The sequence below is a fragment of the Pavona decussata genome, unplaced genomic scaffold (assembly GCF_977016875.1).
Source record: "Pavona decussata unplaced genomic scaffold, jaPavDecu1.1 SCAFFOLD_26, whole genome shotgun sequence".
Classification (NCBI taxonomy): Eukaryota; Metazoa; Cnidaria; class Anthozoa; order Scleractinia; family Agariciidae; genus Pavona; species Pavona decussata.
Window position 1 is genome coordinate 3350872 of NW_028145449.1, and position 26403 is coordinate 3377274.

At 38.9% G+C, this 26403-nt stretch overlaps 2 protein-coding genes across 2 annotated transcripts; both read right to left on the minus strand.

Annotated features, from left to right (window-relative positions):
* Positions 1-682: 682 nt before the first annotated feature.
* Positions 683-26388, minus strand: LOC146485572 (uncharacterized protein C8orf34 homolog). The gene is made up of 18 exons (XM_085103466.1): positions 26206-26388; positions 24995-25090; positions 24419-24518; positions 23363-23542; positions 22471-22608; positions 21810-21838; positions 20372-20529; positions 19719-19873; positions 19088-19155; positions 15996-16060; positions 15334-15371; positions 14581-14607; positions 8180-8220; positions 7229-7277; positions 6225-6303; positions 4094-4226; positions 3398-3506; positions 683-1268 (listed from the first exon to the last, which is right to left on the minus strand). Exons 1-18 carry the CDS (start codon positions 26263-26265, stop codon positions 1204-1206), a joined length of 1590 nt encoding a protein of 529 aa, XP_084959592.1. The 5' UTR covers positions 26266-26388; the 3' UTR covers positions 683-1203.
* On the minus strand, positions 10889-12432 carry LOC146485573 (melanocyte-stimulating hormone receptor-like). The gene has a single exon (XM_085103315.1). The coding sequence runs from the start codon at positions 11985-11987 to the stop codon at positions 11070-11072; it is 918 nt and encodes a 305-aa protein (XP_084959441.1). The 5' UTR covers positions 11988-12432; the 3' UTR covers positions 10889-11069.
* Positions 26389-26403: the final 15 nt, after the last annotated feature.

Below are 26403 nucleotides of genomic sequence, written 5' to 3' on the forward strand. Positions count from 1 at the left end.
AAATCCTGAATTAATAAAAGTTTATCTTCGCTATTTTAAAACACAAGAATCTCAAACTTCCTGAAAACTAATTTTAAGGTGCTCTTTCCAATAATGCCAATTGTTTTAAATTATCTGGCTTACGTTATATAAAAACGTGCAACAACAACTTAAGGTTGTGACAGTGATTTTTGATCCAAATTTGATCTGATAGATTGCGTGACCTTTCTTACTAAAACTTTATAATATACCGGTATTTCAGAATAAACAATATTTCTTGTCAGGAGCTCATTAAAAGTGGAGAAAATTCCAACAAAATACTCCTTTTAATACAAGATTTCTCAATAATAGGATATTATGAGAGGAACTTTCTTTGAGAGTTTAAGGGTTGGATTTTTTTCATAATTAACTTGTACAATTGCGATTGGATGAATGTTCCTGCTGTCAGTTAATTTAGCCCACTTTGAAAAAGAGTGATGGCCTGGGTCGAGAGTAGCTGCCCAAGCGATTGTGGGAAGGTTTGGGGGACGTTGGCTATTGTTATCGTCCCCCCAAACAATCCCACAATCACGTGGGCAGTTACTCTCGACCCAGGCCATCACTCATTTTCAAAGTGGGCCAGGAAACGCATGCTAAAATAATCTAATTTACGGTAAGCGGTATCGCTAAGTGCCTTTTTTTCTAAGGGGGGGGGGGGGGGGGAAGGGCGAGAGTGCCCGAATCTCGTTCAATCGTAGCCTCCAAGTTTAATTTGCAAAATCTAATACCCACCCCCTTAGTCGCACTTTCTACGCTCCCCAATCTCCCTCCGCTTTCAAAATCCAAGATGGCGGCTAAAGCGCTCACGGCGCAGCAAATACTAAGAACTCCCCATTAAAGGATTCCTCTTATATTTAATTGTGCACAATGGTGAAAACCCTTAAAATTATAAGTCTACAATGACAATACATAATAAATAAAGGATACTTGTATAATATAATACTAAGGAGCTTAATATGGACCTGCATAGGTTGTGCAGTTTACAATTGATTACTAAATTGTTTCTCGGTTGAAATTGCTGTAAATTTATCTGTACGGGAGTTGGTTTATTTCTCAACAGTGTCACTGGTACAAATTGCAGAAGAATATATCAAAGACGAACAAAATTTGGGTTTGAATGGCGGTACACGCAACATGACAGGAAGTTCTTCATAAACAGAACCTTTCTTGTTCAAACTCCTCTTGCTAAGTTGAGTCGGATTCTTCAGCGTTGTTATATCGACCAAACCCTCGCTCGGGCGCCCGCCGTACTGTGAACAAAAAGGTTCAAATATTTTACAACGCGTTCCAGCAACGAAACCCACCAAGACAGAAACAAGTCGACAGCTCTTACAGCCCGTTTACACAGGCAATCGAGAATATTTGAACAATCTTGGAAGAGCAATTTCTCGCGCAGGGGAACTGTATGGATGTGATAATTTCGAAATAATACTTACAGAAAAGTGGTATGATGGCACACAAACTCGCCACCGCTTAACATCTTTCTTTAAGTTACGCAAGGATTAGAATGATTCCATTTACTGCCCGAGGGCTAATTTACACTTCGTGGTAAAATGGACGACGCTAATTGCAAAGGGAGCGCTTTTCGAGACGAGGGGCTTGTTTCTTTTTTGCCATAACTTCGCAGTGTGATTAAGCACTTTGACAACAATAATAAACACTGTAACACTAACCGCTATAGCGACAAGAAGTTCACATAGTCAGAACAACATTCGGGTGTCTTCTCTAAGTCAAAGGTTCAGTTATAAAAGACAGTTAAGACGGTGTTTAACAAAACCACGTTCTAAGCCATTTTCAATTTTGCCAACAATCATATCTAAACAATTGTCTACTGCCGACGGCAACAAGAAGGCTTGCATCAAAGACTAGAAAACTATTTATCTACTTAAAATAAACCACTTATAAACAGATTTGGAGGCCCACTGATTGCCTTAAGCCAGGGCCTAAGTTAGACTCTGTTTAAATAACTGGTCTAAAGTCTTCCGCAACAATTATAACATTACTTTCACACGAGATCAGAATATAGAGTTCACTACAATAAAGGAATCTAACTGACCTCTGATACCACACTATAGGCTGCGCTTATTACAGGATTTGGGACGCTCATTGCAATGAGGGTAGACACTCAATGAAGCAAGGACGCTCACTAGCAACCTTTAGATTATAGTACGAGCACAACTACGAATACAAGATTTGGCTGCAAGCTTTTAGCGAAGTACTAAGAAGAGATATATCACAGAAAGCTTCATTTTACTGTTTGTGGGCGACGAACTTGAACGAGTTGTTTTGAATGATGATATCTAAGCCCATTCGCGATTCCAAAAGACGAGATCACCTACGTTTTGAGGACTTGTTTTCGCCACTACGCCGTTCTCACAACAACTCATAGTGGGGAGCTTAAGCAACGACGATGGCAACGGCAACGAAAACGTCACCCGAAAATATATCGAACTGGCGAACTATCCAGGAACCAAATTGGTAGGAGTGGCGTACAAGTTAAGAAAGAAAAGGAAAAATTCACCGTCGTGCGTTCCGTTCTCCACAAAACCTTAAATGTGGTCATTTCACGTTGTTGTTTTGCAGAGGACGGCAAAGAAATGTACCAAAATGTAAAACGCACGTGCAGAGCGATTGTTCTTGCTCATTAAACCTATTGTTTTGCGGTGTTGTCGTTGCCGTCGCCGTCGTCGTTGCTTAAGCTCCCAAATGGCAACGGCTCTCTCGTTTTCCCGCCAAAATGACACTGTTCCATACGTGCGCACTATTTCGCTATTGGAAAACTCGCACTCGTACTAGAATCTAAAGGTCTCTATTGGCATAGGGACGTTCACTGGAATTGGGACACTTACGCAATAGGGCGTCACTGGAGGGCGGCGGGCACTGGAATAGGGGTATGTATTAACAATAGGTACGCATTGCGTACATGTGGGCAGTGCTGTGCACGCGCTGCGAACCTGTTTGTTTACGGAAACTCACTCTGTCACTCACTCACTCACTCACTCACTCACGACATAATGGGTAGAGTAATATACAGTGCACTACCCACAACAAAACGGCACTCAATGGGAGCGCTTATTAGAAATGGGAGGAAGGCGCTAAATCGAATCATTAATTGAATTAATATCTTAATAGAAAATGCTTTTCACGTTTGCGTATAATTGAGAAAACAACAACTTACGGAAACCATGAAAATAACATATTTAACTAAACATAAATTATCTGTTTAAACAGAGTTTTAGCCTTTTTTTTTCCAAGCCCATCAGGGCAAGCGGAAATTCAATGGGAACAACCTTGACAAGTACGGTCGATTTTCTTTCTACCAAACACTGACAACATTTTTTGCCAATCTCAAATTTTTCCTTTAAGTAACTGGACTCACCTTGTCTTGGGTCCCAGTCCGTCTCGCTTCCACTCTCCAAGGGTCCTGGGGCCCACGGTCGACTCCCTCCTAACTCGGGGGTCCTTACTCGGTCATAATTGACTTCCGTCTAAAATGAAGACAGAAAAACCCAAAGTTTAGTTCAAACCTTCACATGAAATGTTCAAACCGAAGACATATTAGACCCACGATTAAAAGTTAGCACTCTAATGTAACTTACAAGCTTAATCCGTTCAAGCTTTACTCTCACAGTCAAATTTCAGAGTCTTAAATATCAAACTTCAAGTCTTTGAGTATCGATGGTTTGCATGTGACTTCATGGCGGCCATGTTGGTAGACAGGAACAATAAGATTTTTCTCCTCTGGGACTTAACTTCCATATTTATGCAAACTATGTGAACAAATTTTCTTTTATTTTGGAAATAGGCAAAAGAAGTTAAATAAAGTTAATTGACTTGAATTGAATTGTGCTCAAAGTCCTTTTTCGTTTGGTCTTTGACGTCCCTACTTTTCGTGCGAACAGAAACGTTCTGTAAACAAGAAATTGGAACGCTGTCCAATGCAACATTTTTACGCAAAGCAATGGCAATACACCTTACGTATCAAACCCTTTGATCAAAGCTAAGATTGGCCCTTGCAATTAGGTAGACAGACAAGGAGAGAATCGTTGAATTAAGAAATGAAACACAGCTTTACATCATTATCGGATGAATATCCATCGAACTTCCAAGACTTTTGTTGTCGTCCCGAGTACACCAGGTCACTGCGGCTGGAGGAGGCCGTTGGGGGCCTGGAACTTTCCTGATGGTAATCGGTAAAAGAACCACCCCTGGAGAGGAAAATAGAAACTTAATAATAATAATAATAAGAAGAAGAAGAAGAAGAAGAAGAAGAAGAAGAAGAAGAAGAAGAAGAAGAAGAAGAAGAAGAAGAAGAAGAAGAAGAAGAAGAAGAAGAAGAAGAAGAAGAAGAAGAAGAAGAAGAAGAAGAAGAAGAAGAAGAAGAAGAAGAAGAAGAAGAAGAAGAAGAATCATCATCATCATCATCATCATTTTAGTGTATGATTGGTCACATAAATGACTTTTTTTTTTTAATTTGATATTATTGCGTTTTCTGAACATTGTGCTTGAAAATAGCTCTGTTGTGCTTTGAGATACTCTTTTTTTAATCAAAATAGGTTTTTTTTACTATTCTTTTTTCTACTTTTAACTTGTGGATATCGATTTTCTTCGGAATATTTTAATAAAGAGATCATTTAATTATTTTTAAAAAATAAATAATAATAATAGTAATAATAATAATAATAATAATAATAATAATAATAATAATAATAATAATAATAATAATAATAATAATAATAATAATAATAATAATGTAAAGTTCAAGTGAAGAGGTGAACCCATGAGCGTTAGGCGTTAAGCCTTGCTTACACGTATGACACAAGCATAAGCATAAGCACAAGAAACCGTGTAAAACGTCGCGACGCAAGCATAAGCGCCTTTTGCTTGCGCTTGTGCTTAAGCTTGCGTCGTCCCGGTTTACACGTACGACGCAACGACGCAAGCATAAGCACAAGCACAAGAACTATGGAACTATGGAAATATGCAGAGAAAGCAGAACTTAGCAAGTGCTCCTGGTATCCAAAAAGAAAATTTGGGGTAACAATGCATTTTTCAGAGATAAGAAAGCTTCAATTTGGAGAAAAACGCCATACATTGCTTTGTATTTTTTTGCTTTTATCTCTAAAAAAAAATGCGTGGTTACCCTTAATTTTCTTTATGGATTTCAATAGCCCTTACTAAGATCTACTTTTCCCGTATAGTCATAAATTGCGCAAAAATACCGCTGTATTAGTAGGCACCGTCCTTAAGCAATAACAATCCTACAAACTGTAAAGTGCAAAGCAACGTATGGCAGCTGTTTTTTTTCCAAACTGAACCTCAATTATTTCTGGAAAAGGCATGGTTACCCCAATTTTCTTCTTGGATTCCAATAGCCCTTGCTAAGATCTGTTTTTCCTGCATAGTCATAAACCGCGCACAAATATCCTTGCATTAGGAAGCACAGGAAACCCAACTTTCTCGGACCACCCGAGACGCGCAGAACGTATGCGCAGTAACAAAAGGAGGCATCGCCCTTGAGGGCCAAACTTTTTAAAACACCGTCGGAGAGTTCAGGAAGCTGTTTTCATCTGTTTAAGTCACGTTCATCTTCGAAAAGTGAGCTGAATTTTATTATTTACAAACGTTCTTTAGTAATTACAAAAGCTGTAATGTTGATGTTTTTTTTTTTTGAAAGCTTTCGCAATGGCGGAAAAGTAAAAATCTCGCAACGAGTTGTACGCAAAGTTGCCTCAACCGCACTCTACTGCGCGTGTACCCCAGCTGACATAGTCTCTTTAAACAGGAAGTTCCGGTATAAAAGGGGCCTGGCCTGGTTATTCTCACCTTCGGTTGTCAATCAACCATCAGAGCGTAAACAACTGACAAGCAACACGTGCCTTTTTCTTCGGCTTTTACCGATAAAATTGGCTTAGTTTTCAGAATAACCCTTGTTAAACAAATAAGAACTTGATATCTTTTGCCGCTGTTCTGGTGTTATAAAATTTTGAGGCATACTTTTAAGAGGACGCTTGAGTCAACAACTTGCCACGACTGAGCAGCGTCTAAATTTGCATCTCACGCCCACAAAGGTGTGAAATGAAGGAGGGGTTTGCCCTTTTATAGCGGAACTTCTTGATTAAAATCGCTTCAGAAATTGTCGCTAAAATGGAATAAAAAATCACGTGTGCAGCAACAGCTCCATAAAATAACGCTTCCATTCTTACCTAAACATGTGCTTCCCTTTGACTGGAGATCTGCTTGGACTTTGCCACATGTGCTGGCCTTTACGTGGACTGGAATCACCTGTGAACCGAACAAATCAAATTACAACACAGCAAACAGGGCCAACCAGCAAGGTAATTTAACCAAAAGACATTTCAGGACATTGAAATATCATTTCTGAAAATGATACATATACAAGACAATTTAATCGCTGTGATTGGCTATTCAACATTCGAATAGTATTTCCTATCGGTTTCTACTACAATGGATACTCCAAAATAAAGGTCGGACACCTTATGATGTTTACATAACAGAAAACTTACTTCAAACTTAACAGTAAAGGCCAAGTAATATAGGTAAAACTTGCTTGCAACTTGTCGCGGTACAAATGTTAAAATGGAAGTTTCACGCGGAGGTGATAATATGCACAACAAACAATCGCAACTTGCAACGCAACATTTGTTGCGCGACAAGTTGCAAGGAAATGAATACATGCAAGAACTTAACACATCGAGACTGAATCAAAACCAAGGTTCTTTGGCTAGGTTCGGTGCTAAGCTTTGGAATTCCATTTGCGATGAACTTCGTCAACTCCCCAAGAGAGCTTTCAAAAAACATATCAATGACATGTTATTCTCGTTATTACAGGACGATTATGATGAATCACCCATACTGCTTCAAAAAATTGCGAACTATCGGACGGACACACAGTTTAATTTATTAAGTACACTGAAAATCTTATTTAGTTTAGTTTCGCAGCTAAATTTACTTGTTACAAGTGGTTGATTTTGTAAATGTTATTTATTTACGTTTGTACATGTTTTTTATTTACGTAATTTATCACTGACTGCTGTTCCCCTTATCTCCGCCCGCCTCGACTAGCACCTGCTATTTGCGGGCGGAAATGGAGCTTATGTAAATGACAGAGTGTTAATAATAATACAGTGTGTAAAAGTGTGTAAGGACTTTCCAGTTTTCCGATCGTCCATATTTTTGTGGTACTTACTTTCTGAGTCAAAGCCTGAGGGCCATACGGGAGCTCTGCTCAGTCCGGTCTAAAAAAAAGTTAAATTGAAACTATTTATGACTACAACAAACGTTTGAAAAACGAGGGACAATTGTTCAAAGCAGAATAAAGCAGTTTCAATAAAGTGTCGAAACTAATTTCGCTTTTGCTTGGGTTTAGTTTTACTACGCTCTCCGATTGGTTAGCAAAACTGCTCGACCATAAAGAAACAGAACCAGAGCCATTCTTGCCTCGCTTGCACGCGTTTTCCCGCGCTTGGCGCCGGTTGCACGGATTTGCTTCGAGTTCTGATTGGTTCGTTGCGCTGTTTACGTTTATTGCGATTGGTCAGAGTAATTACTTTGGTTTTGGTTTTACGACACTCCATCAAAAACCGCTCTAAAGCTACATAACGACCAAACACAAATACGCCATTTTTTAATTACCATTAAAAAATGCTCTACAAGAGTAGTCTGTTGGCAGCCGTTATTTCTTCAGGATATCCCAAATGACAACTGCGTTCGAACCGTTTTATAGATGAAAAGTTTAAAAAAATCCGGCACGCTACATATTTTCTGAAAATTTAAAGATGACTGTTTACGGAAACAAGTTAATTTGAAAGAAAGAGATTAATTCAGTATAGAATATGGCGACCAATTTCAAAAAAATTAATCCCCGACAAAACAAGCGAAATTTCTTGCTGAAATTTTCTGTAAAAGAGAGGTTTTAATGATATTCATCTAAAAACGACAGAAGCTTGCCTCTTCCAAAAGAATGTCAGTTTTGGGGTTTTATGATACAAGAGCACGGATCGCAACAATTTCGAGTGTTCGCGCTCATTAATGCTTCTCGCGCGGTTCTTATTTTCTCTCTCGCGCTTGACGATCCGCCGAAGAAAAAAAAAGACTGTAAACAGACTAGCATTGGAAAGGAAAGTATGTCAAGCCCTACCGTGCTCCCAACTTGAGACACGCTGTCAAAGTTGTCATCAACTGCGATAAAAGCGAAACAGAAACAAAAGTTTGTTAGTTGGAACGAGCCGTCCAGTTTATCTTTCTCCATATCCCGTCGTCCAACCGACTGAGATTCCTTGGCTAGGCTATTCATGTCAAACAAACCAAACAACAAAAACAACAAACCCATTGCAAGGTTATATCATGACTTTCAACAGCCACTTAGTGCTTACACAGGGTACTTAGTTTAGTGCAGTATTGTGAATACTTTTCGTCAAGACCTTTCTGTTATGTTTTCAGAAAATGTAGGATGTTGCGCTTTCTGGTTTCAGAGTTCTCTCCAATCCCTTTTTTCCCCGGCTTCCCGTTATTGCGCCGGAGTAAAAGTACATCCCGCTCTCACTTGCAACGAATCCTTTTAAGCATGCGGTAGCGTTATTAAGCGACCACATAACTTCAGCACGTGATCATATCTCAAACACCATCACCGATCACGTGGAACGCGTACCGTAAACAGAGGTTGGTCACTAATTGGCGAGGAGATAATTAACTGTAACGTCAAACAAGAACGTTTTGCCGCCCTTATTTCTCTGCTGTACTCTTGCGTAAACCTTTAGATTCATTTTGGCGGGAAGACGATGTAGCCTTCGTCATTTACTACGAGTTTTTCGGGAGCTTAAGCAACGACGACGGCAACGGCAACGAAAACGTCACCTGAAAATATATCTTTATTTCATTTGTGCTACTTCGCGATTACTTCAACTCGCTCAACTTTTACAAAAATGGCGAACCATTCAGGAACCAAATTGGTAGGACTGGCGTACAAGTTAACAAAGAAAATGAAAAATTCACCGTCGTGCGTTCACGTTCTCCACAAAACCTTAAATGTGGTCATTTCACGTTGTTGTTTTGCAGAGGACGGCAAAGAAATGTACCAAAATATAAAACGCACGTGCAGAGCGATTGTTTTTGCTCATCAAACCTATTGTTTTGCGGCGTCGTCATTGCCGTCGCCGTCGTCATTGCTTAAGCTCCCTTTTATGAGAACGGCGTAGTGACGAAAACAAGTCCTCGAAACGTAGGGGATCTCGTCTTTTTGAAATCACAAAAAGACTTTGCTATCATCATTGAAAACAATTGCGTCACGATCGTCGCTCACAAAGAGTAAAATCAAGCTTCCCCGGAGATTTCTATTCTTAGAACGTCGTGAAAACTCGTATTTGTGGTCGTTCTCTTGCTAGAATCTAAAGATCTCTTATACCGCACATGAGCCAAGTGACCAACATGGTTAGGACATAAACCAGGCGTAGTCAATCGATATCAATCGATATCAACCGCCGATTGCTATCGATTGATATTGGTAATCGATGACAAGCGCACTAACATAAAATTATCGATTCTTATCGATTGGCAAAAATCGACAGCAATCGATCAATGATCCATCTCTTTTAAGTCTTTCAAGCATACAACCATCTTCTGAACTGAAGATGGCGGTGCTGTTAAGCCCTAAAATTTAAGGGGGCTCTGAAACCCTCAATACATTTGATTTTAAACTTTGCAAAACGTTTTGTCTGAACATGCTGATCACAGTTCCACAGTTTCACCGAGTTTGTTATTGAATTATAACTATTTAAAGCTAAAAATAGGGGTGTTTTCAAGAGGTTACCTTGTTGCTAGGGCAACCTATTACGTCGAAAAAAGGGCCATGTCTTCTTCACCAATGATTACGCGTTTCTTTGATGCCATTATTGTATTATCAACTGACAAAGCGTAGGGGCAATGATCCAGCAAATTATAAGTGGTGGGAACTGCTGGATGCAGTCGTAAACGAAGAAAAAACCCTCAAAAACCCGCTTTATTTCAAACTTTAAGGAATCAGTAAAAAGCGATCTTGTCAAAGATTATTAGTTTCTTGTATTGTTTTTAGCAGTTGTGTTGTTTCCCAAATTACCTGTAAATTAGTCTTTTGTTTAGTTTTGTCACCTTTCCAAGCCTTAATTTTTTTTTCCGCTATAGTTTAAATTATGTATAGCTTAATTGCTATAGTTGCCATAGTTATTGTGTGCTCTTCTTATATTACTGTTTTATATTCATATTTAAATTTAACTATTCTAGACTTCCCTCATAGCGTAGAAGTAGCGTTTTGCTGTCCTCTTTTTCTTTTAATGTGTGCACTTGTGTTTCAGCTTTCATGCTGACCTGGGGCGGGTTGTTCGAAAGCTGATTAACGCTAATCTACGATTAAAAGTTAATCGAGGTTTTCGCCTCGCTTGTTAAAAGTGGTTTCAAAGCCTAATTTCAAGCTAAAGATAAAGAAAAGTTTAAGTCAAAACTGAGGGTCAAAACGTTTTTGGACGAATCTTTTCATTAGTTATTAAACTAGAATCCAAGTTCACGTTAATCCAGGATTAGTTTAATCGGGTTTCGAACAACTGGGCCCTGTATTTTATTTCTATTTCATACTGATGTCAACTGGCTGCCTGGCTTCGCTAGCCCCTATGGTTATTCCAGGCAGCCAGTACTCTAATTATTACTTTTAAAATTTTCTTTGTTGTAATTTTAAGAGTGAGTACAAATAAAGATTGAATGATTGAGGAATGGATGAGTAAAAAATAAAATTACTGAGCAATTTTTAATATCCACTCTGGAGATGACTTACTAGGTCGAAAACGTTACGTAATCTTTGTAAAATAGTCAAATAGCTGGCTTTTAACCTTTCTGGATGTTAGATATATTATAACAAGCAAACAGCCGTAAAATTTAGACTTGTGCCGCAACTAATGTTTTCGATGAAAGCTACAGCAGCTTCACTAATTGCTTTAGACATGTTGCATCACTACACGTAACCAAGGGTTCGAAAGAAAGGCACCTCTATTCGGTCCTAGGATTTAGTGAATACTGATGCAGCACATTTTGCTCAAAGTGCTTTTCAAGATTTGACGGATTTCTCTATACCGCCAGCAATAAACTAGCGGATTTAACGACGAATTGAGGGGAATGAAGACAAATGAGACGTGATAAGCTACCCAAAACGAGCATCGAGAGCTGTCCGTTATCACTGTCATTGTAGAGCACAAGAACGGAAGATTACATGCCACAAAAATTATGTAGAAATACGATGTATTAAAGGCGGACTTTGTCTCTCGGAATAGTTCCACTGCTTGTACATTTTGCTGCCGCAGTTGACTGTGGATTTGATTCTGATGATGTCTTACAGCTCTGTAAATATGAATGTACGCTACTGTTGTAAAGAGAAATCCAACGAATTCGACGATCACAACTAAAATGTTATTGCGATTATCAAGAGAAAGATATACCGCAGCAGAGGCACCACTTGTAAGCCATAGTGATAGCACGAATATTATAACGCGCTTTGAAGTGACAAGTTCCTGGTATCGTAGATGAAGAGTAATAGCGAGGAGTCTATCGACAGCAATGGCGGTTACATTCAGAAATGATGCGCAAGAAACCAGAAATTTAAAGAAATAACAAACAGTCAAAATTGTTGGACAGAGTAAGTCAGAGTTATGTTCTCCGTAAGCCGCCATCCTTAACATCACTGCGTACATCGGCTGGGCGAACAATCCCACGGCAAGATCAGAAACAGCAAGACTCAGTAACAACCTCTTTACATTAGCGGGAATCGATGAGGCTTTCCACAGGGCGCGAATAACAAGAATATTTCCAAACGTTGCCACGGGAGAAAATATAAAGTTTAACACAGAAAGTGAGAGCAGGGTAGGCTCATGAAAGTGAGAAATTTGACCAAGTCCCTTCAAATGATAACTGCAGAACTTGTCAACCATAGTAACTTAATGATTTAGTCCGAGTTGTTTTTCATGAAACCACCTTCTAGTCGCCGATGAACATTCACAACCCAACATTTGCGTAAAGGATCAATATTGCTTCCATAGGTAAGTGTTAGAGTCTCAGTTGTATTCGTCTGTAATTTACATATGTCTGCTTCGTTGCAAAAGCAATCCTCAATTCACTCGGAGCAGAGCTAATGGACGGTCATTGGCGCTTTAAAATATTCAACAGATGTTCAATTCAGTGTCAGGTGACAAAGATCTACAAAACAGGAATTATTGGCAGAAAGCCAGTTATTTGCATATTAACTAAAATCAATTTGAAGCGTTAAAAGATTTCGCGTTACGACCTTCTTCAATCGTGATCGATCGATCTTCACCATCGTCAGATACAATGCATTTTTCAAGATAAAAGGGGGGCGTTTGAGGAGCGGTCTTCGCACCGCCATCAACTGTCACGACAACGTTCAAACACACTAATTCGAATCGGCCAACCTTCTGCTTTTTGTAATATTAATAAAAATTGCATTTATATGCACACGATAATGATGATGATGTGGAGTCGTATGTACACAACGCAAACACATATAGAAGAGAAAGAAAGAAAGAAAGAAGGAAGGAAGGAAGGAAGGAAGGAAGGAAGGAAGGAAGGAAGGAAGGAAGGAAGGAAGGAAGGAAGGAAGGAAGGAAGGAAGGAAGGAAGGAAGGAAGGAAGGAAGGAAGGAAGGAAGGAAGGAAGGAAGGAAGGAAGGAAGGAAGGAAGGAAGGAAGGAAGGAAGGAAGGAAGGAAGGAAGGAAGGAAGGAAGGAAGGAAGGAAGGAAAGAAAGAAAGAAAGAAAGAAAGAAAGAAAGAAAGAAAGATGCAATGTTCATAATGTTACGGGAATGCTCCAGAGCACTTTATTGTTTGCTCAGTCCGAAGACGAATTCCAGTAATCATTTTCAAGACGTGGTATTTTCGTGAGTAAATTTCACATTTTTTTTTGTAATAGAATATAAAGCAATATTGTTATGCAGAAATACGGTGTCTTCAGCTGTTCGGTTCCTCTAGGCCAAAAGAATCTTAAACGAGTTCGATTTAGTTTACTTGTGCAAAATTTGGTAATTTTCAAAATGTCATCGTGTCAGAATTCCAACAGGGAAATGTAAATTGTTAGATCAGTAGGTACTGATTCAAACGATGTTCTGTCGAAAAAGATTTCAATATAAGGTTTTTAAAATGAACTAAATCTCATTGAAACTAACCCAACTTAGAACAAAAGACTGTAAAAGGTGTCAGTCAAGGCGTATGATAGAACCCAGATTTTGCGAATTTCGCGCAAGCCTTAAACAACTGCTCGTTACGAAGAAAATAAGTTGTTTACCAGATCCGGCAGCTGACGCCACTTGCTAATTTCTAGAACAAATTGTTCGTTAAGATAGTCTGTTCAGCGTGTTGCCTCGAAATGGACAAATTAAGGTTTACAATAAGCATTAGCGGAGGTGCATGTAAAACGATCAATGATTTTAATAGATCGCTTCGGTCCCGAAATTTTGTTGACGCTGCGAATGAAAGGGCAGGTTTTGAAAAGATGGTGCCAGTACCAGGGTCATTTTGGAGCAACCTAAAGTTCTTCAAAATGATGTTTTTGACTGCACGGTTGTGTGAAATTGTGAAAAAGGGTGTTGTTGCATTTGAGCATTAAAGAGCTTCGACACCAGAGAGTTTATTTGGAAGACTGTACCGTAAGCAATTTTGACCGCTCTGTAGTGAACAGCCCATGTTACATGTACGCGCTAAGAGATTCCTTCGACAGGAAGCCTGTAGCTTGTTAGCGACGGTTTCAACAGAAATTTTACAATTTTTATAGTTTCAAGTGTGACGTTGCCTGAGTGCAAGGCCTTACAAAGAGGAGGGGGGAGGGGTAAACAGCTGCATAGTAAAACTACCATTCACCTCAGTGTCGGTGAACAATGGAAGACATTCCCCTCTTCCTCCCCCCCCCCCCCCCTTCCCCCCACTCCACCCCCAAAAGCATGATATGACAGAATGACAAATGACAGAAACACACCCGGATGTGAGGATCGAAGTCAAGCATGCAAACACTTGAACAACCAGGCGGGTGGGGTGGGGGGAGAGTAGAAACACTCCTTTTTGTTCCATTGGTCAATTACCGGCTCCTGCGTGAATTTACTTTAGCAACTTACGCTTGATAATAAAAAAAACAGACTACATTTCACACTACTGTTTTTCACTTGCAACCTCAAAGGACAAGGTTTGTTTAGAAACGGTTCGAAACTGTTTTTTTGTCAAAATTCCAGAGCGCTGATTGGCTCGTAGCTATTGTCTATAAGAGTAGAGAAAATAGAAATGACGCCAGATGTAAAATAAAGCCAATTCCCCTCGTACTTCTTCCATGTTAATGCAAAAAGTAAATAGACGGCAGTTTTATATGGTCTCTACTCTTATAGACCATAGAAAACTGCCGTCGATTTGTTAAATGGAAGATTTGTTGCAAACCCAACTGTTCCTCTCCCCACAAATGAAGCAAAATCTAACTTATTCACAATTCAGGTATAAACTGTAATATACAAAAGATTGCATTCTTACCGTCACTTGCTGAATAAACGCTGCCAGCTGAAATACAAAGTGAAAGAAACTGTTCTCAATAAGCAAATTCTCCTAACTTTGTCGAGAAATTTCCTTAACGACTTGTTGGGAGAATTTCATGAAACATCCCGTGTTGACGAAAGACCATGTACTTTACTGACTTTAGAAGGCCCTGTGTACCACAGATTCGATCAGTTGTTTGGGGGCACCCTGCACCGTTCGCAACTTCTTACACGGTTGGTCAAGAGGACAAAAGAACGAACAACAGAACAATGCTCCCAACCCTAAGAAACAATGCAGCTGCAGGTTACCAGGGTCCAGTGAAAGTAGAGCTTTTGAAAGGTCGGATCTGCTGGTTGCTTGATCGAATCTCCATGAATCCTTCTATTTAAGAGTCTTAAAGAAGATCATTGTGATCATTTCACTTCATACTGAATTTTCTTCTTCGAATTTTAGCTTTCTAGCCTACGAGTAGACTAGTCTCTTGTGTTTCCTACGGATACTGTAAAGCGAGGAAAACACGCGAGTTCGCCAAAATCACCTCCCGCGAGAACAAGTGCTCCGCGCGTCGCTTCTTCTCGAGGGAGGCGATTTCGCGCGCGCGTATTTCGCTCATATTAGTCCCCAGCCAAGTAAAACTCAGCCAATTTGAAGGAGGCTGTAAGAGGAAGACGGTCACTTTCAAGAAAGAGAACGTACAACAGTATTTACTGACGATTCACTCGGCAACTATAGAACACAATTACACTTTACCTTCTGATTTTCGATCACTCGGTTGGCCACTAATAATTCTGAAACCAAATAGTTAGTCGTATTAGTTGCGTAGCAGTTTATTTTATAATGTCTATTAAGGACGGTGCCTACTAATACCGAAGTATTTTTGCGCGGTTTATGACTATGCGGGAAAAGCAGATTTTAGCAAGAGCTATTGGAATCCAAAAATAAAATTCGGAGATAACCACGCATTTTTCAGAGATAATTAAGCAACAATTACTCTAAAACGCCGTAAAATACAAAGCGATAAATGACGTTCTTTTTTTTTTTTTTTTTCCAAATTGAAGCTTTGTTATCTTTTCTTTTTGGATACCAAGAGCACTTGCTGAGTTCTACTTTCTCCGCGTAGTTTCAAACCGCACAAAAATATTCCTGTATTAGTAGGCACCACCCATGGGAAACCCGAGTATCTCGAGATGCGCAGAACGTATGCGCAGTAACAAAAGTAGACACTGTCCTTAATCTAGGTAACCCCATATTTAGGGAAGTAATTCCTGCTTAGGGTTTCCTCAATACACTCAATTTTTTCTTTGCTGTATTGTAGACCATTAAAGGTGGAGTAAATTTGAAGAAATGTGACACACTTTTTCTCAAACTTGGCTAGGTTTATAGGTACAAAAACTGTTAAAAACAGAACTTACTTGGCACATCTTGCACATATGCTGACCCGTATCGACTCTGAAGTCGTTGATCCTTGTTTCATTGACTGTAGATAAACAACGAAAACAATGGCTATCGGTAAGTGTGACCAAAAGCTGCGCAACCAAACCTGTGCTTCTCGTGAAAAAGGATCTTCCACTCTTCAGAAACTCACGTTAAAGTTATGGAAATGCTATCTAATTTCAACTTAATCTGGAAAAGAAGTGTCAGACAAGACGGTATATGATGATCGCCCTTTTTCGCATCTATATATCCTGCGCGTCGCCATTTTGAATTTTGTGACGTCATACGGTTGCCGCTTTTGTTAGAAAGCCGACGTTGTTTTGTGTACAACAGTTTACAAACCGAAATTTCGTTCATAGCCTCAATCTGTTCTTTATCTTTCACGAAAATAATCTCACCACAAATGCCTTTTGACATTTAGATATAATTGCTGTCAAATCTTGACAAATTAAAGCGCAGTTATGGAGGTTGAAAGCCAGCCAAAACCCTACACATTAACTTCAATTTTAGCCGCGCTTTCTCTCAACCAAGATGACATCGGAAACCTTAAGCCGGCGACACACCTAGCGATTTTATACGCCGATTGCGGCGAATTTGATCGCCAGCGAAAATCGCAAGCAATTTTCGCCACCGATTGATGCAGACACACCTGGCACTTCAACCTTTTTCCCGGGCTCCATCGAGGAGCGTTTTGAAAAGTCATGTGATAAAATCGCCTAACCTGATTAGTTGAATGATGAGCGTAGAAAATCGCACGAACGAGCACACTTGGCGAATGCCGGCGAATTTAATCGCCGATATCTGACATGCCAGATATCGGCGATTTTATACGCCGATCGCGGCGATCGGCGTATAAAATCGCCAGGTGTGTCGCCGGCTTTACGCAGGTCTGTTCTGGCCTTAAGGCCGCGGTGGACAGGATTCTTATCAGAATGTATTTATTTAAATAATATGCACGAAGTCAAACGACTAAAACCGACAAAAAGCGAAATATTCATGAAAATGTCTCTAAAAATATTCTGTTCTGCCTCAATAATCGCACGTGATTTATTTCGCGTAGCACGAACTTTTTGTGCAGCTACTACTTGCAAAACGCCGCAAGGCCGTGCGTTTTAATATATATGCAGTGAATTTCAAAGTATTGTTGATTTCTGCGTGCACTTATCTATGGCCCGTGCAGTAAGATTTTACCAAAATTACCATAATCCAGGTTTGAATTAATCAGCTCCCTCGTGTTTGCTCGGAAAGCCTTCGGAAGCGTAAAAACAAGCACTTTTGTGTCCAAGAATATAGCGCGGACAGACAATTTCACGAGTTGACACGGCAAGATGATAAACTAGGCATATTGTAGATTGTCATATCATGGGCCGAATTTTAAAATAAGCCTTAGAAGGTAAGATTGAAGCCTTTGAATTTTAGCATGATAGATTTTGCGCCTTTAAGGGCAAATATTTCTTAAGAAGCTTGAAGTTAAAAAATCCGGCTATGATATGACACAATAGATGTTGTAATAGATCACTCAGTGGTAAAATCAAATTTCTCTGCGTCTTCGTGGAGGAGAAAACCTGGACACAAAATCACGTTTTTAACAAATTTAATTTAAGTTACTTTCTGTATTGCCCTAAGACGCCATCTACACATTATAAAACGATCATAGTGCACTTTGATCATTCTCCAATACGTCTTCTAAGTTTTGGCGAAATCGGCTTTGAACTGCTCGTGATTTTAGGATTTTAAAAGTGGTACCCCTGCCAATATTTTGCCTAATGAATATATTCATGGTCAACGTATCCACCGCGGCCTTAAAGGGGCATTGTCACCTATTTTTAGTGTAACTTTGAATAGACAAAAAACATATTTGCATGGATGTAAACGTTAAACTAATGATTCAGTTTTGTTAACAATAACCCTACTAATGCACAGAAAACAGTACGCTCTTTTTTATAAGAACGTCTCATTTTAGGGCTAAGGCTGAACGTTCTTATTATTTTTGGCAATTTGAGCCTGAAAAGTTCTTAAGATGTTCTTAGTTATCTGGTATAGTATTTCAATAAATCTATGCGGACGTGACCAGGACACCTATTATTTGGGTTAATTGGACAATTTAGACTGAAGTCTTACATGTATTATTTGATCCATATTTATACTTTTCATTTTAAAAACCGTTGGTCGTAAAAAAAATGTTCTTAATTGCCTCTCAGCCTGGGTTATGTTCTTGGTATGTTCTTAAATTTAAAGTGCACCTAACCCCATTTTTTTTTTTTTTCGCTTAAATAAATCTTTGCACCTGTTCGAAACGCATTGAGCCTTTTTGCGCCTTTTTCCAACCAAATCGTGACTTTTTATAGGCTCTAAAATTAACGAAATCTAGCCTTCATCTGTCCCATGACCGAGCTAGTAAAGGGCATGGGTCTATTCCTTAATTGACGTCACAAACTGCTTTGCATGCATTTTCACAAAGACTTAATACAATGCAAATCATTTTGTGACGTCAATTCAGGAATAGACCCATGCCCCTTACTAGCTCGGTCATGGGACAGATGATGGCTAGATTTCATAACTTTAACAGCCTATAAAAAGTCAAGATTTGGTTATAAAAAGGCGCTAAATAGCGCAATATGTTTCGAACAGGTGTAAAGATTTATTTAAGAGAAAAAAAACATTTTGGGGTTAGGTGCACTTAATCTCAGCCTCAACGTTCTTATAAAAAAGGTTCCTATAAAAAACAAAAAGAATGTATCATTTATCTTTGGCTGCAGATCGCTAGGATGGAAATGGATTGCAACTTGAAAAAATTGGCCAATTCTTTCAAGTTCCTCCTGTGTATTTTTTAAAAATTGCTAAAAACAGGCGTGATCTTCTTTGGAGAATATCACTCCAAATTTTTGCCCCGTTGCTCTAAGGGCAATAAATTTTCCTGTTAGAGAATAGGTTCTTTATCAAATATTTCAGCAGTTTTAACCAACATTCAGTAACAGTACCACTTTGAAGAGGTTAGGATTCAAACTATGGGTGCATTCCACCGGTAAAAGCTACAAGAAGTACAAGTGTAGACTACAAAGAAGCAAACCTTGGACAACTTCGCTCCTGTTCTGTTTAAATTAGACACGCCCTCAGACTCCAATTCGTCAACATTCTCTGAAAGGACAACAATAGCATAAGAAGCATACATGTATTATCACCTCGAAGCGTCTAAAATCTGGCTATATGTCCAAACACAAGCATATAACCCGATAAAACAGTGGTTAAAAAGCAAATCAACATTTGAAAACAACATTTACCATACTATCGCCTTTTCCCGGGTCTTGTAAAATCCATTTGAAGTCCGAAGTTCGGTTCTAGTTTTTGAGAGGAATTTACAAGTACTTTGTGTCTTGGAAATCGAAGAAATTGAAACGCGAACTGGATTTTCCTCGCTTTTAATACTCACGTTATACCTCGCAAGAAGGTGAAGCTTTCGTACTTGACAGTGAAAGGGAAATTTAAAAGCGAAAATAGACGACAATCTATCTAATTTTCAGCAAACTTGACTGTTACAGTAATTCTTCTTTTCGAACTAAAACTTAGAATTTAGACATTGTTTCCGACAATTCAACATCAATTTGTTGCCCGAGGTAGTTCCCTTCTAGTACATCTCTGCCCAGCTAAATTTTTGCACCTTATTATACGTGAAGTATCTTTGTCAATACCAGACAACATACCCAACAATTCTGTGCCATCATCATGCAGATCATCTCCATAACTTATCCCGTTAACATCGCTTCTGGTCTGTCTCTTGTTTAACAAGAGAGCTTGCAGTTGTCGACGATGTTCCTCTGCCGCATGTCGAGCCTTCTGTTTCCTTGACCTGGTGGACCTGCCACAACAACAATAACAAGAATTTGTGGTTCCACCATTTTCGTTCATAGTAGGGAGGGTTTATTGTCAAAATACCCCCAACAGATAAAGACCTAACGCCCCCTAATGATGTTTGTAGCTTCTCACTTTGTAGTATCTTGTTTGTCTATGGGGGCGTTATGTCTTAATCATGGGGCATTTTGTCTTGGGGGCGTTTTGACCAGTTACATGTACCGTAGGGAAGCGGCCAAAACAGGACCCACAAAGCCACAAAATAGAATTAGATGGTGGTCTCTGCCTACACCCTCCGTCCTCAACCCCAAAACTGAGATGGTGTCTTTATTGAATAGCCACCCCTCTACCAGCAGTAAAAAATGACAATGAGATTCAAAACTCACTTTTCTTGTTTATCTAGCAATGCTGACTCTTGCTAGCTGAATAATTATTTTTGTGTCAACAAAAAGATCACTTAAGATAGTTTCACAATAAAGCATTTATTTATTTATTCAATACTAACTCATGTGAAATCGCTGATGATGAATCATTGTCCTCCTCTCTGACTTTGGCATCTCTTCCCATGTAAAGCTCTTCTTCAAGGTTATCATCAGGATAATTAACAGGGCCGCTTGATGACGCTCGCCTGTTGTAAATAACTGTTCTCTCTGCTGCCATTTCCTGTTAAAATGAAATGAACTATTTATAAGGTCTCTGATACTTAACTTCACGCTGATTTTACTCATCCGATATTTGCTCTCGATTCTTACATAATTCTTCTACATTATATATTTACAATTCCATTTTTGGAAAAAGTCAGTCATTGAGATCACTGTAACACTATTGAATGTCCTTTGCAAATCAAAGTTGAAGCTGGTTGGGGCCAGATTCAAGAAGTTTCCCTTGGTTAGGATACGTCACACATCTTAACTTTTGTTCTGTATAACTTATCGTTTGGAAGTAACACTTTTGATTCACCTGACACTGTAAGTAGAGTTAGGAGTAATGTTTAAAACACAAGCAGCAGTGTTTTATTGGGATTTAAAACCACGAGGCGCAGCTGAGTGGTTTTAGACCCGATAAAACACGCACTGCAAGTTTTTTGAACGGCTTCAAAAACATTCCTGGAAAAGCATGTGTCAAGAGAGTTCATAACAATGATGCTTTTGTGAACGTTAGAAATTAGCATACAAGAAAAACATTAAACACCGCATACTAATAATATAGCTCAGTGGTAGAGCATCCAAACTAGTAATCTGAAGGTCTTAGTTTTGACTCCTGATAGGAGCACTCGGATTTCTTTTTTCTGAATATGCCCGTGTCACTTTCTAGAATAATACATCAGTCTCAACTTTACTTTTCTTAGGAAACTGTAAAGGTACCTATTAACACACAACGGCATAACATATAATGATATTATCGGCTATTCCCTACGGGGTTGACCAATTAGCAAATGAATATATTCATATATTCAATGATTGTTTTTCAAAATTGAAAGTCAGACCAGCGTAGGTCAAGTGGCACTATAAAAACAACTTGTCAGTCTACCATCATGGCAAGTGCTATTAAACCCAGTGTGGAAGAGAGGGATCAAGGAGATTAGTTCACTCTACATGTATGTCAGACATATTCTGGTTTTTTTTTTTTTTTTTTTTATTGCTAGTGTCGTTCCTGGTCACAGTGTATTGGGTGAGTCCAACTGAAGACGTTAGGGAATTAAGTTTGTTAGTTTTATAGGCCATTTCCAAGTTGCTGTGAACCTCATTATGAAAGCGAGGCTAAGTGCAAAGCTTTTCATACGAAAATGAGTTTTGTTTGCACATGAATGAAAACTAATTTACATAATAAAAACTTTGCACTTAGCCTCGCTTTCATATTAAAGGTCAAAGCAATTTGGACAAGGTCTGTTAATTTTATTACATAATTTAATAAAATATGTGACAGAAAACTGGAATTCTCACCATCTCACCATTCCTTCCCCAAGACAATGCTAATTGAAAAGAAAACATAGTTCTTGATAAATGATTATGGTTTCAAAAAGTAATACAACCATTTGAAACGCCAGGTACATTAGCAATACATAAAATATGATTAATACTTTTTAATGTAATTAAATTAATTAAAATAATTATTATTAATTACAAATTAAAATAACCAATTGACTATAACTTATACGCAAACTGAAACCAGAACTGAACGTGCAAACTGATTCAATTCGCGCTAAAGTATTTGTTTAACCATCTATTGTTATGTTAATTTTCAGCTCTAGCCTATTTAAATAACCGCGTTCACAAACTGATTTTTCTCTTGATAATGGAGTCAAGATGACTCCGAAACGTCGAGCCTTAAATCTCTCTGTAATTTTTGCAAAAAATAAAGTATCTGGTAAATTATCTAATCCTGAAGCAGCACCTAACACTTCACATGTTGGGCTCCTAACTTCTCGGCTTTTGGCCTTGCGAGCTCCTTGAAATTTTTCTTAGTCAACAGGCTTGTGATTGGTTGACTGTCTGAATGGTTTGACTATCAACAAAAACCTTCTCTAAACCAATACTGTACAAAAAGAAATGTGGATATCAGAACTTGAAGGCTTGATTACATGTAATAATGTACACCACTCACATCCCTGGTATTCCTGCAAGTGTTCATCAGTTGTCCTGGTAGGCCTGTGCTGCATGTTAAACCACTCATCAAAGTCATGTGTTGGAACAGAGGTCTTGTGATTCCATGGAGGTCTCTCGTCAAAACTCTGACTCTGTGCTGTAATAAGTACATGTACCGGTAAAATAAATAAATATCATATATAAATAAAATAACTCAACTTAACAGTCTGTTAGGACTGACAAACCTGTGGCCCTCAGATTACGGATCAAATTGGAATTTAGAAATGTTGGTTTTTGAGGAGAGGGGAAAACCGGAGTATCTGGAGAAAAACCTGTGAACAAGGATGAGAACCAACACGAAATCAACCCAGAATTGATGCCAAGTCCGGGAATTGAACCAGGGCCACATTGGAAGGAGGCAAGTATTCTCACCACTGTGCCAAAAAAAGTACACTGTATCATTGATTATAAAGAAAAAATATCTTCCGTTGGTAAGTTTAAATATTAATGCTCAGCATAACACAAGACTCTGGAAGTAAGAAAAATCCCTGTTATTTAGTTCGCAACAGCAGAATACGGTTTATGAAGTAGAATCCATATGAAAATTAGCCATGTGGAATTTTTCGTGTTGAGCCAATGACGTCACTTCCTGTAATTTGAGCCTTAACTTCCGGAACAAGGCCAAGTAATGGCGGCCGTGAAATCTCGAATAAAAAGCTAAAAAAAAAATACTTCCAATCGCCGTAAAGGATTGAAATTTGGTAACATGAGTAAGAAGGTCATATTCTACACGAAAATGCAAAAAGATGGAAAATGAAATTTTCGTCCCAGGGGCACTTTAATATTGTATAAAACATATTTACACTACTACTGTACATGTACCTTAAGGAATCAAAGGCACGTGCACTTACCTGTTCTAGCTTGTGGTCTCATATTATCCTTGTCTCCAACACCCTTCCCACTTGGTTTGCTCCCACTAAGCCAGGGTCGCGGATAATCTCTACCAGCTTTGGAAGCACTGCTTGGTCTGTATTTGGAGCCCTCTGCGTGCGAGTCAGGTCCAGCCCAAGACTTGGCTAAGACACTCCTGCCTACACATGTACATAGTAAGAGTTCAGCCTTCCACTCCCAGGGGCGGGTTGTTCGAAAGCCAATTAACACTAATCTATGATTAAAAGTTAATAGAGGTTTTCATCTCGCTCTTTAAAAGTGATTTCAAAGCCTAATTTCAAGCTAAAGGTAAAGAAAAGCCTCAGTCAAAACTGAGGGCCAAAACTCTTTTGGAAGAATCTTTATTGATTAGTTATCAAACCCGAATCAAAGTTCACGTAAATCCAGGATTAGCTTAATCGGGCTTTGAACAACTAGGCCCAGGAGTGATCAATACGTAATTTCTCCTTACACTCTAAACCAGACAGGTGAACTGTGAGTGAACGATTGTGCAGTTCCAGAAAAAAATCCATACCCACCCCAAGGAAGGCCATTGCAAATTCATAGGGGGAGGGGAGTCTTAAAAGCCATAATTTTTGAAGCAAAGTATGAGGCTAAACTGGAATTGCCTGAGGGGAGAGGGGGTGCAAAACACAAAACCTTCCATTGGGGAAGTATAGCTGTATGAATATTTTCTGGAACTGCACATTAAATCAAAGAGAGACCCTCACAGTTATTTTTGCAGCTTAAGCAGTTGCAAAAAGGACGCCTGAAAAATTCAGGCTTGAACGGGATTCATGAGCTCTGCGATGACGATGTACATGTAGTGCTCTACCAACTGAGCTATCAAGCCAACTGTTCAACATTGTAGAAATGAGTTTAATTGGTTTCCTGATAATTATACATAGCCAGTCTGTATGTCAAATAAGAACTAATTTGTGGAAATTTGGATTTCACAATGTAAAATTGTCCCTTATACTGGTGTAACACCAAGCCCTTCAAACATTTAGTTAAAGGCCAATGACCTGCTTGTTTACCTTCATCAAATGAATGCCGTGCAAATGAGGTCCCTGTTAAACCCATTGATCTCGTAAAAGTTGCCTTTGAACCTGATGGTGGAAGTGTTGATCCAGGACCCTGTGAAGAAAAGTTACATTTCTGTCTTTTAAAATGTTATGGGGCTAAATGTAATTTAGGCAAGGTTAAACTTAAGACAATGCTGGCCAGCGGTCTACTCCCTTAATTTAGGCGCGGCAGCCCTAGGGTTTTGCAGGGTCTCTGTAAATTTACAGCTCCCCTGTTGATATCAATAGTTAGATTTAAAGCTAGAAGCTTGTGAAGCCGTGCACGTCAAACAAATATTTTAAGCAAGCTAAACATAAACTTCTTAAAAATCCCACCCTACATGTAGCCGTGTCCACCCCATTTTTCCACAGGGGGTGGGTTCGGCTATACGTAGGCTAGTGGGTGGGTGGGTCAGTAATTATATTGGGGGCAACAAAGAAGCAACTGTGCACCTTCAGGTCACATGACCTATACCTACGTCCCAGCAGAGTGTGAGAAAAACATTTTCCACTTATTTTGGTCCACTCAGCCAATAGAAAAATAATTACCTTAGAGCCTCCTTCAGAATACATCTTTTTTAAGACTTTTATAAGATAAGCAATTGGCTCCTCTGGTGTGTCCTTGATGACTTTTGCCATCAGGTCCTGCAAGGGAGAATATAGACTCACTTATTTAATTAACCCGATCCACGGTTCTTACTCACTTTACAGGGAAGAACATATAAATAATAGCAATTGCTGTAAGTGAGAAGTAGATTCCTTTCCTGAATTTTGTTTTACCTACTGTGAGCATCTGCTCTTGTATGTCAATTATTGCATTACAAGTTGTATTGTAACCCAGGGCTGTCAAAATGGCCAGTCAGTTCCAAACTTCCACACTATTCTGGAACCCATAAAAATCCAACAGTCCAGGAGAAAATACACTTCAATGATCCACAAGAAAACCCAAACAGAGCCTGTGGAGTTTTCAACCCAGAAAGATTTGTCAAAAATGATTGGCAAGATTTCTGCACATCCCCATACATTAATTACTGTAATTTTGTCTACATTTTGCGACTTGCACTCTCTTCATGCTCGACATTTTTGGAAGAGGGTTGGTAATAACCAGGTGCATGTATTATAAATATAAATATGGGGTTGTGTGGTAATCTTACCAAATACTTTATTATATTTTTGTAACCCCACAAAAACTCCAGTCACTAATTTCAAAACCAAAAAATTCATCCTTCACACATCCCCATAACTTATTTACCTGAGTAACCCCACATCTCCCTCCTGTTCAAGGGTTTCAGTTGTACAACAGGCAGTGAAAGGCAAACGTTCAAAATTCTCATATAGCTAAACTGAGACATTAAATTATTTGGCTAGCCTGAATAATCCGCCCACTTATTTATATTTCACTGAATAAGAATAGGATATATTGTGTTTAATGCCTCGTTCTTTAAAGCCGCCATCTGAAAACAATTCTGGGTATCATGTGGCATGGGCAGGAAATTCTGAAATTGCTCCAACCTGTATAACATTAATATTCAGAAGACCTTTGCCCCCTTAATTATTTAAAGTTGCACCATTAATTACGGTCTATGTTGTGTTTCTTACTTCTGTGCATAATCAAAAGGCAATGTTTCAAATTGTGACGTTCGGCTCGATCGGCTTTATCGATCGATAAACAGTTTGTGGTATTTTCATTGATTATAAGCCCAATTTCAAAAAACAAAAACGGAAATGTTCTCCAAGTCTCCGATCACAAATTTACTAACCTCAAACAATGCTCCAATACGGTGCCTTTCTAAATAATCCTGAACTTGTTGTGCAGCCATTTTGTACACCAAAAGTAAAATTATCACGCACACAACAAAAGTAAATGTTTGTTATGAAGAATCTGTTATGCCGCCATTTTCTATTTCCCAGGAAACGTTTCCCAGGATTCCTAGCTGCCTGTTGATCAGGACCGCTAG

Bases quoted from the DNA above. Each gene is read 5' to 3' on its own strand.
- LOC146485573 (XM_085103315.1), bottom strand. From the start codon at position 11,987: ATGGTTGACAAGTTCTGCAGTTATCATTTGAAGGGACTTGGTCAAATT.
- LOC146485572 (XM_085103466.1), bottom strand. From the start codon at position 26,265: ATGGCTGCACAACAAGTTCAGGATTATTTAGAAAGGCACCGTATTGGA. The intron at 14,608-15,333 runs GTAAAGTGTAAT...TTTGTATTTCAG, and splicing joins GAGTGATCGAAAATCAGAAG to CTGGCAGCGTTTATTCAGCA. The intron at 7,278-8,179 runs GTAGGGCTTGAC...ACTTTTTTTTAG, and splicing joins TGTCTCAAGTTGGGAGCACG to ACCGGACTGAGCAGAGCTCC.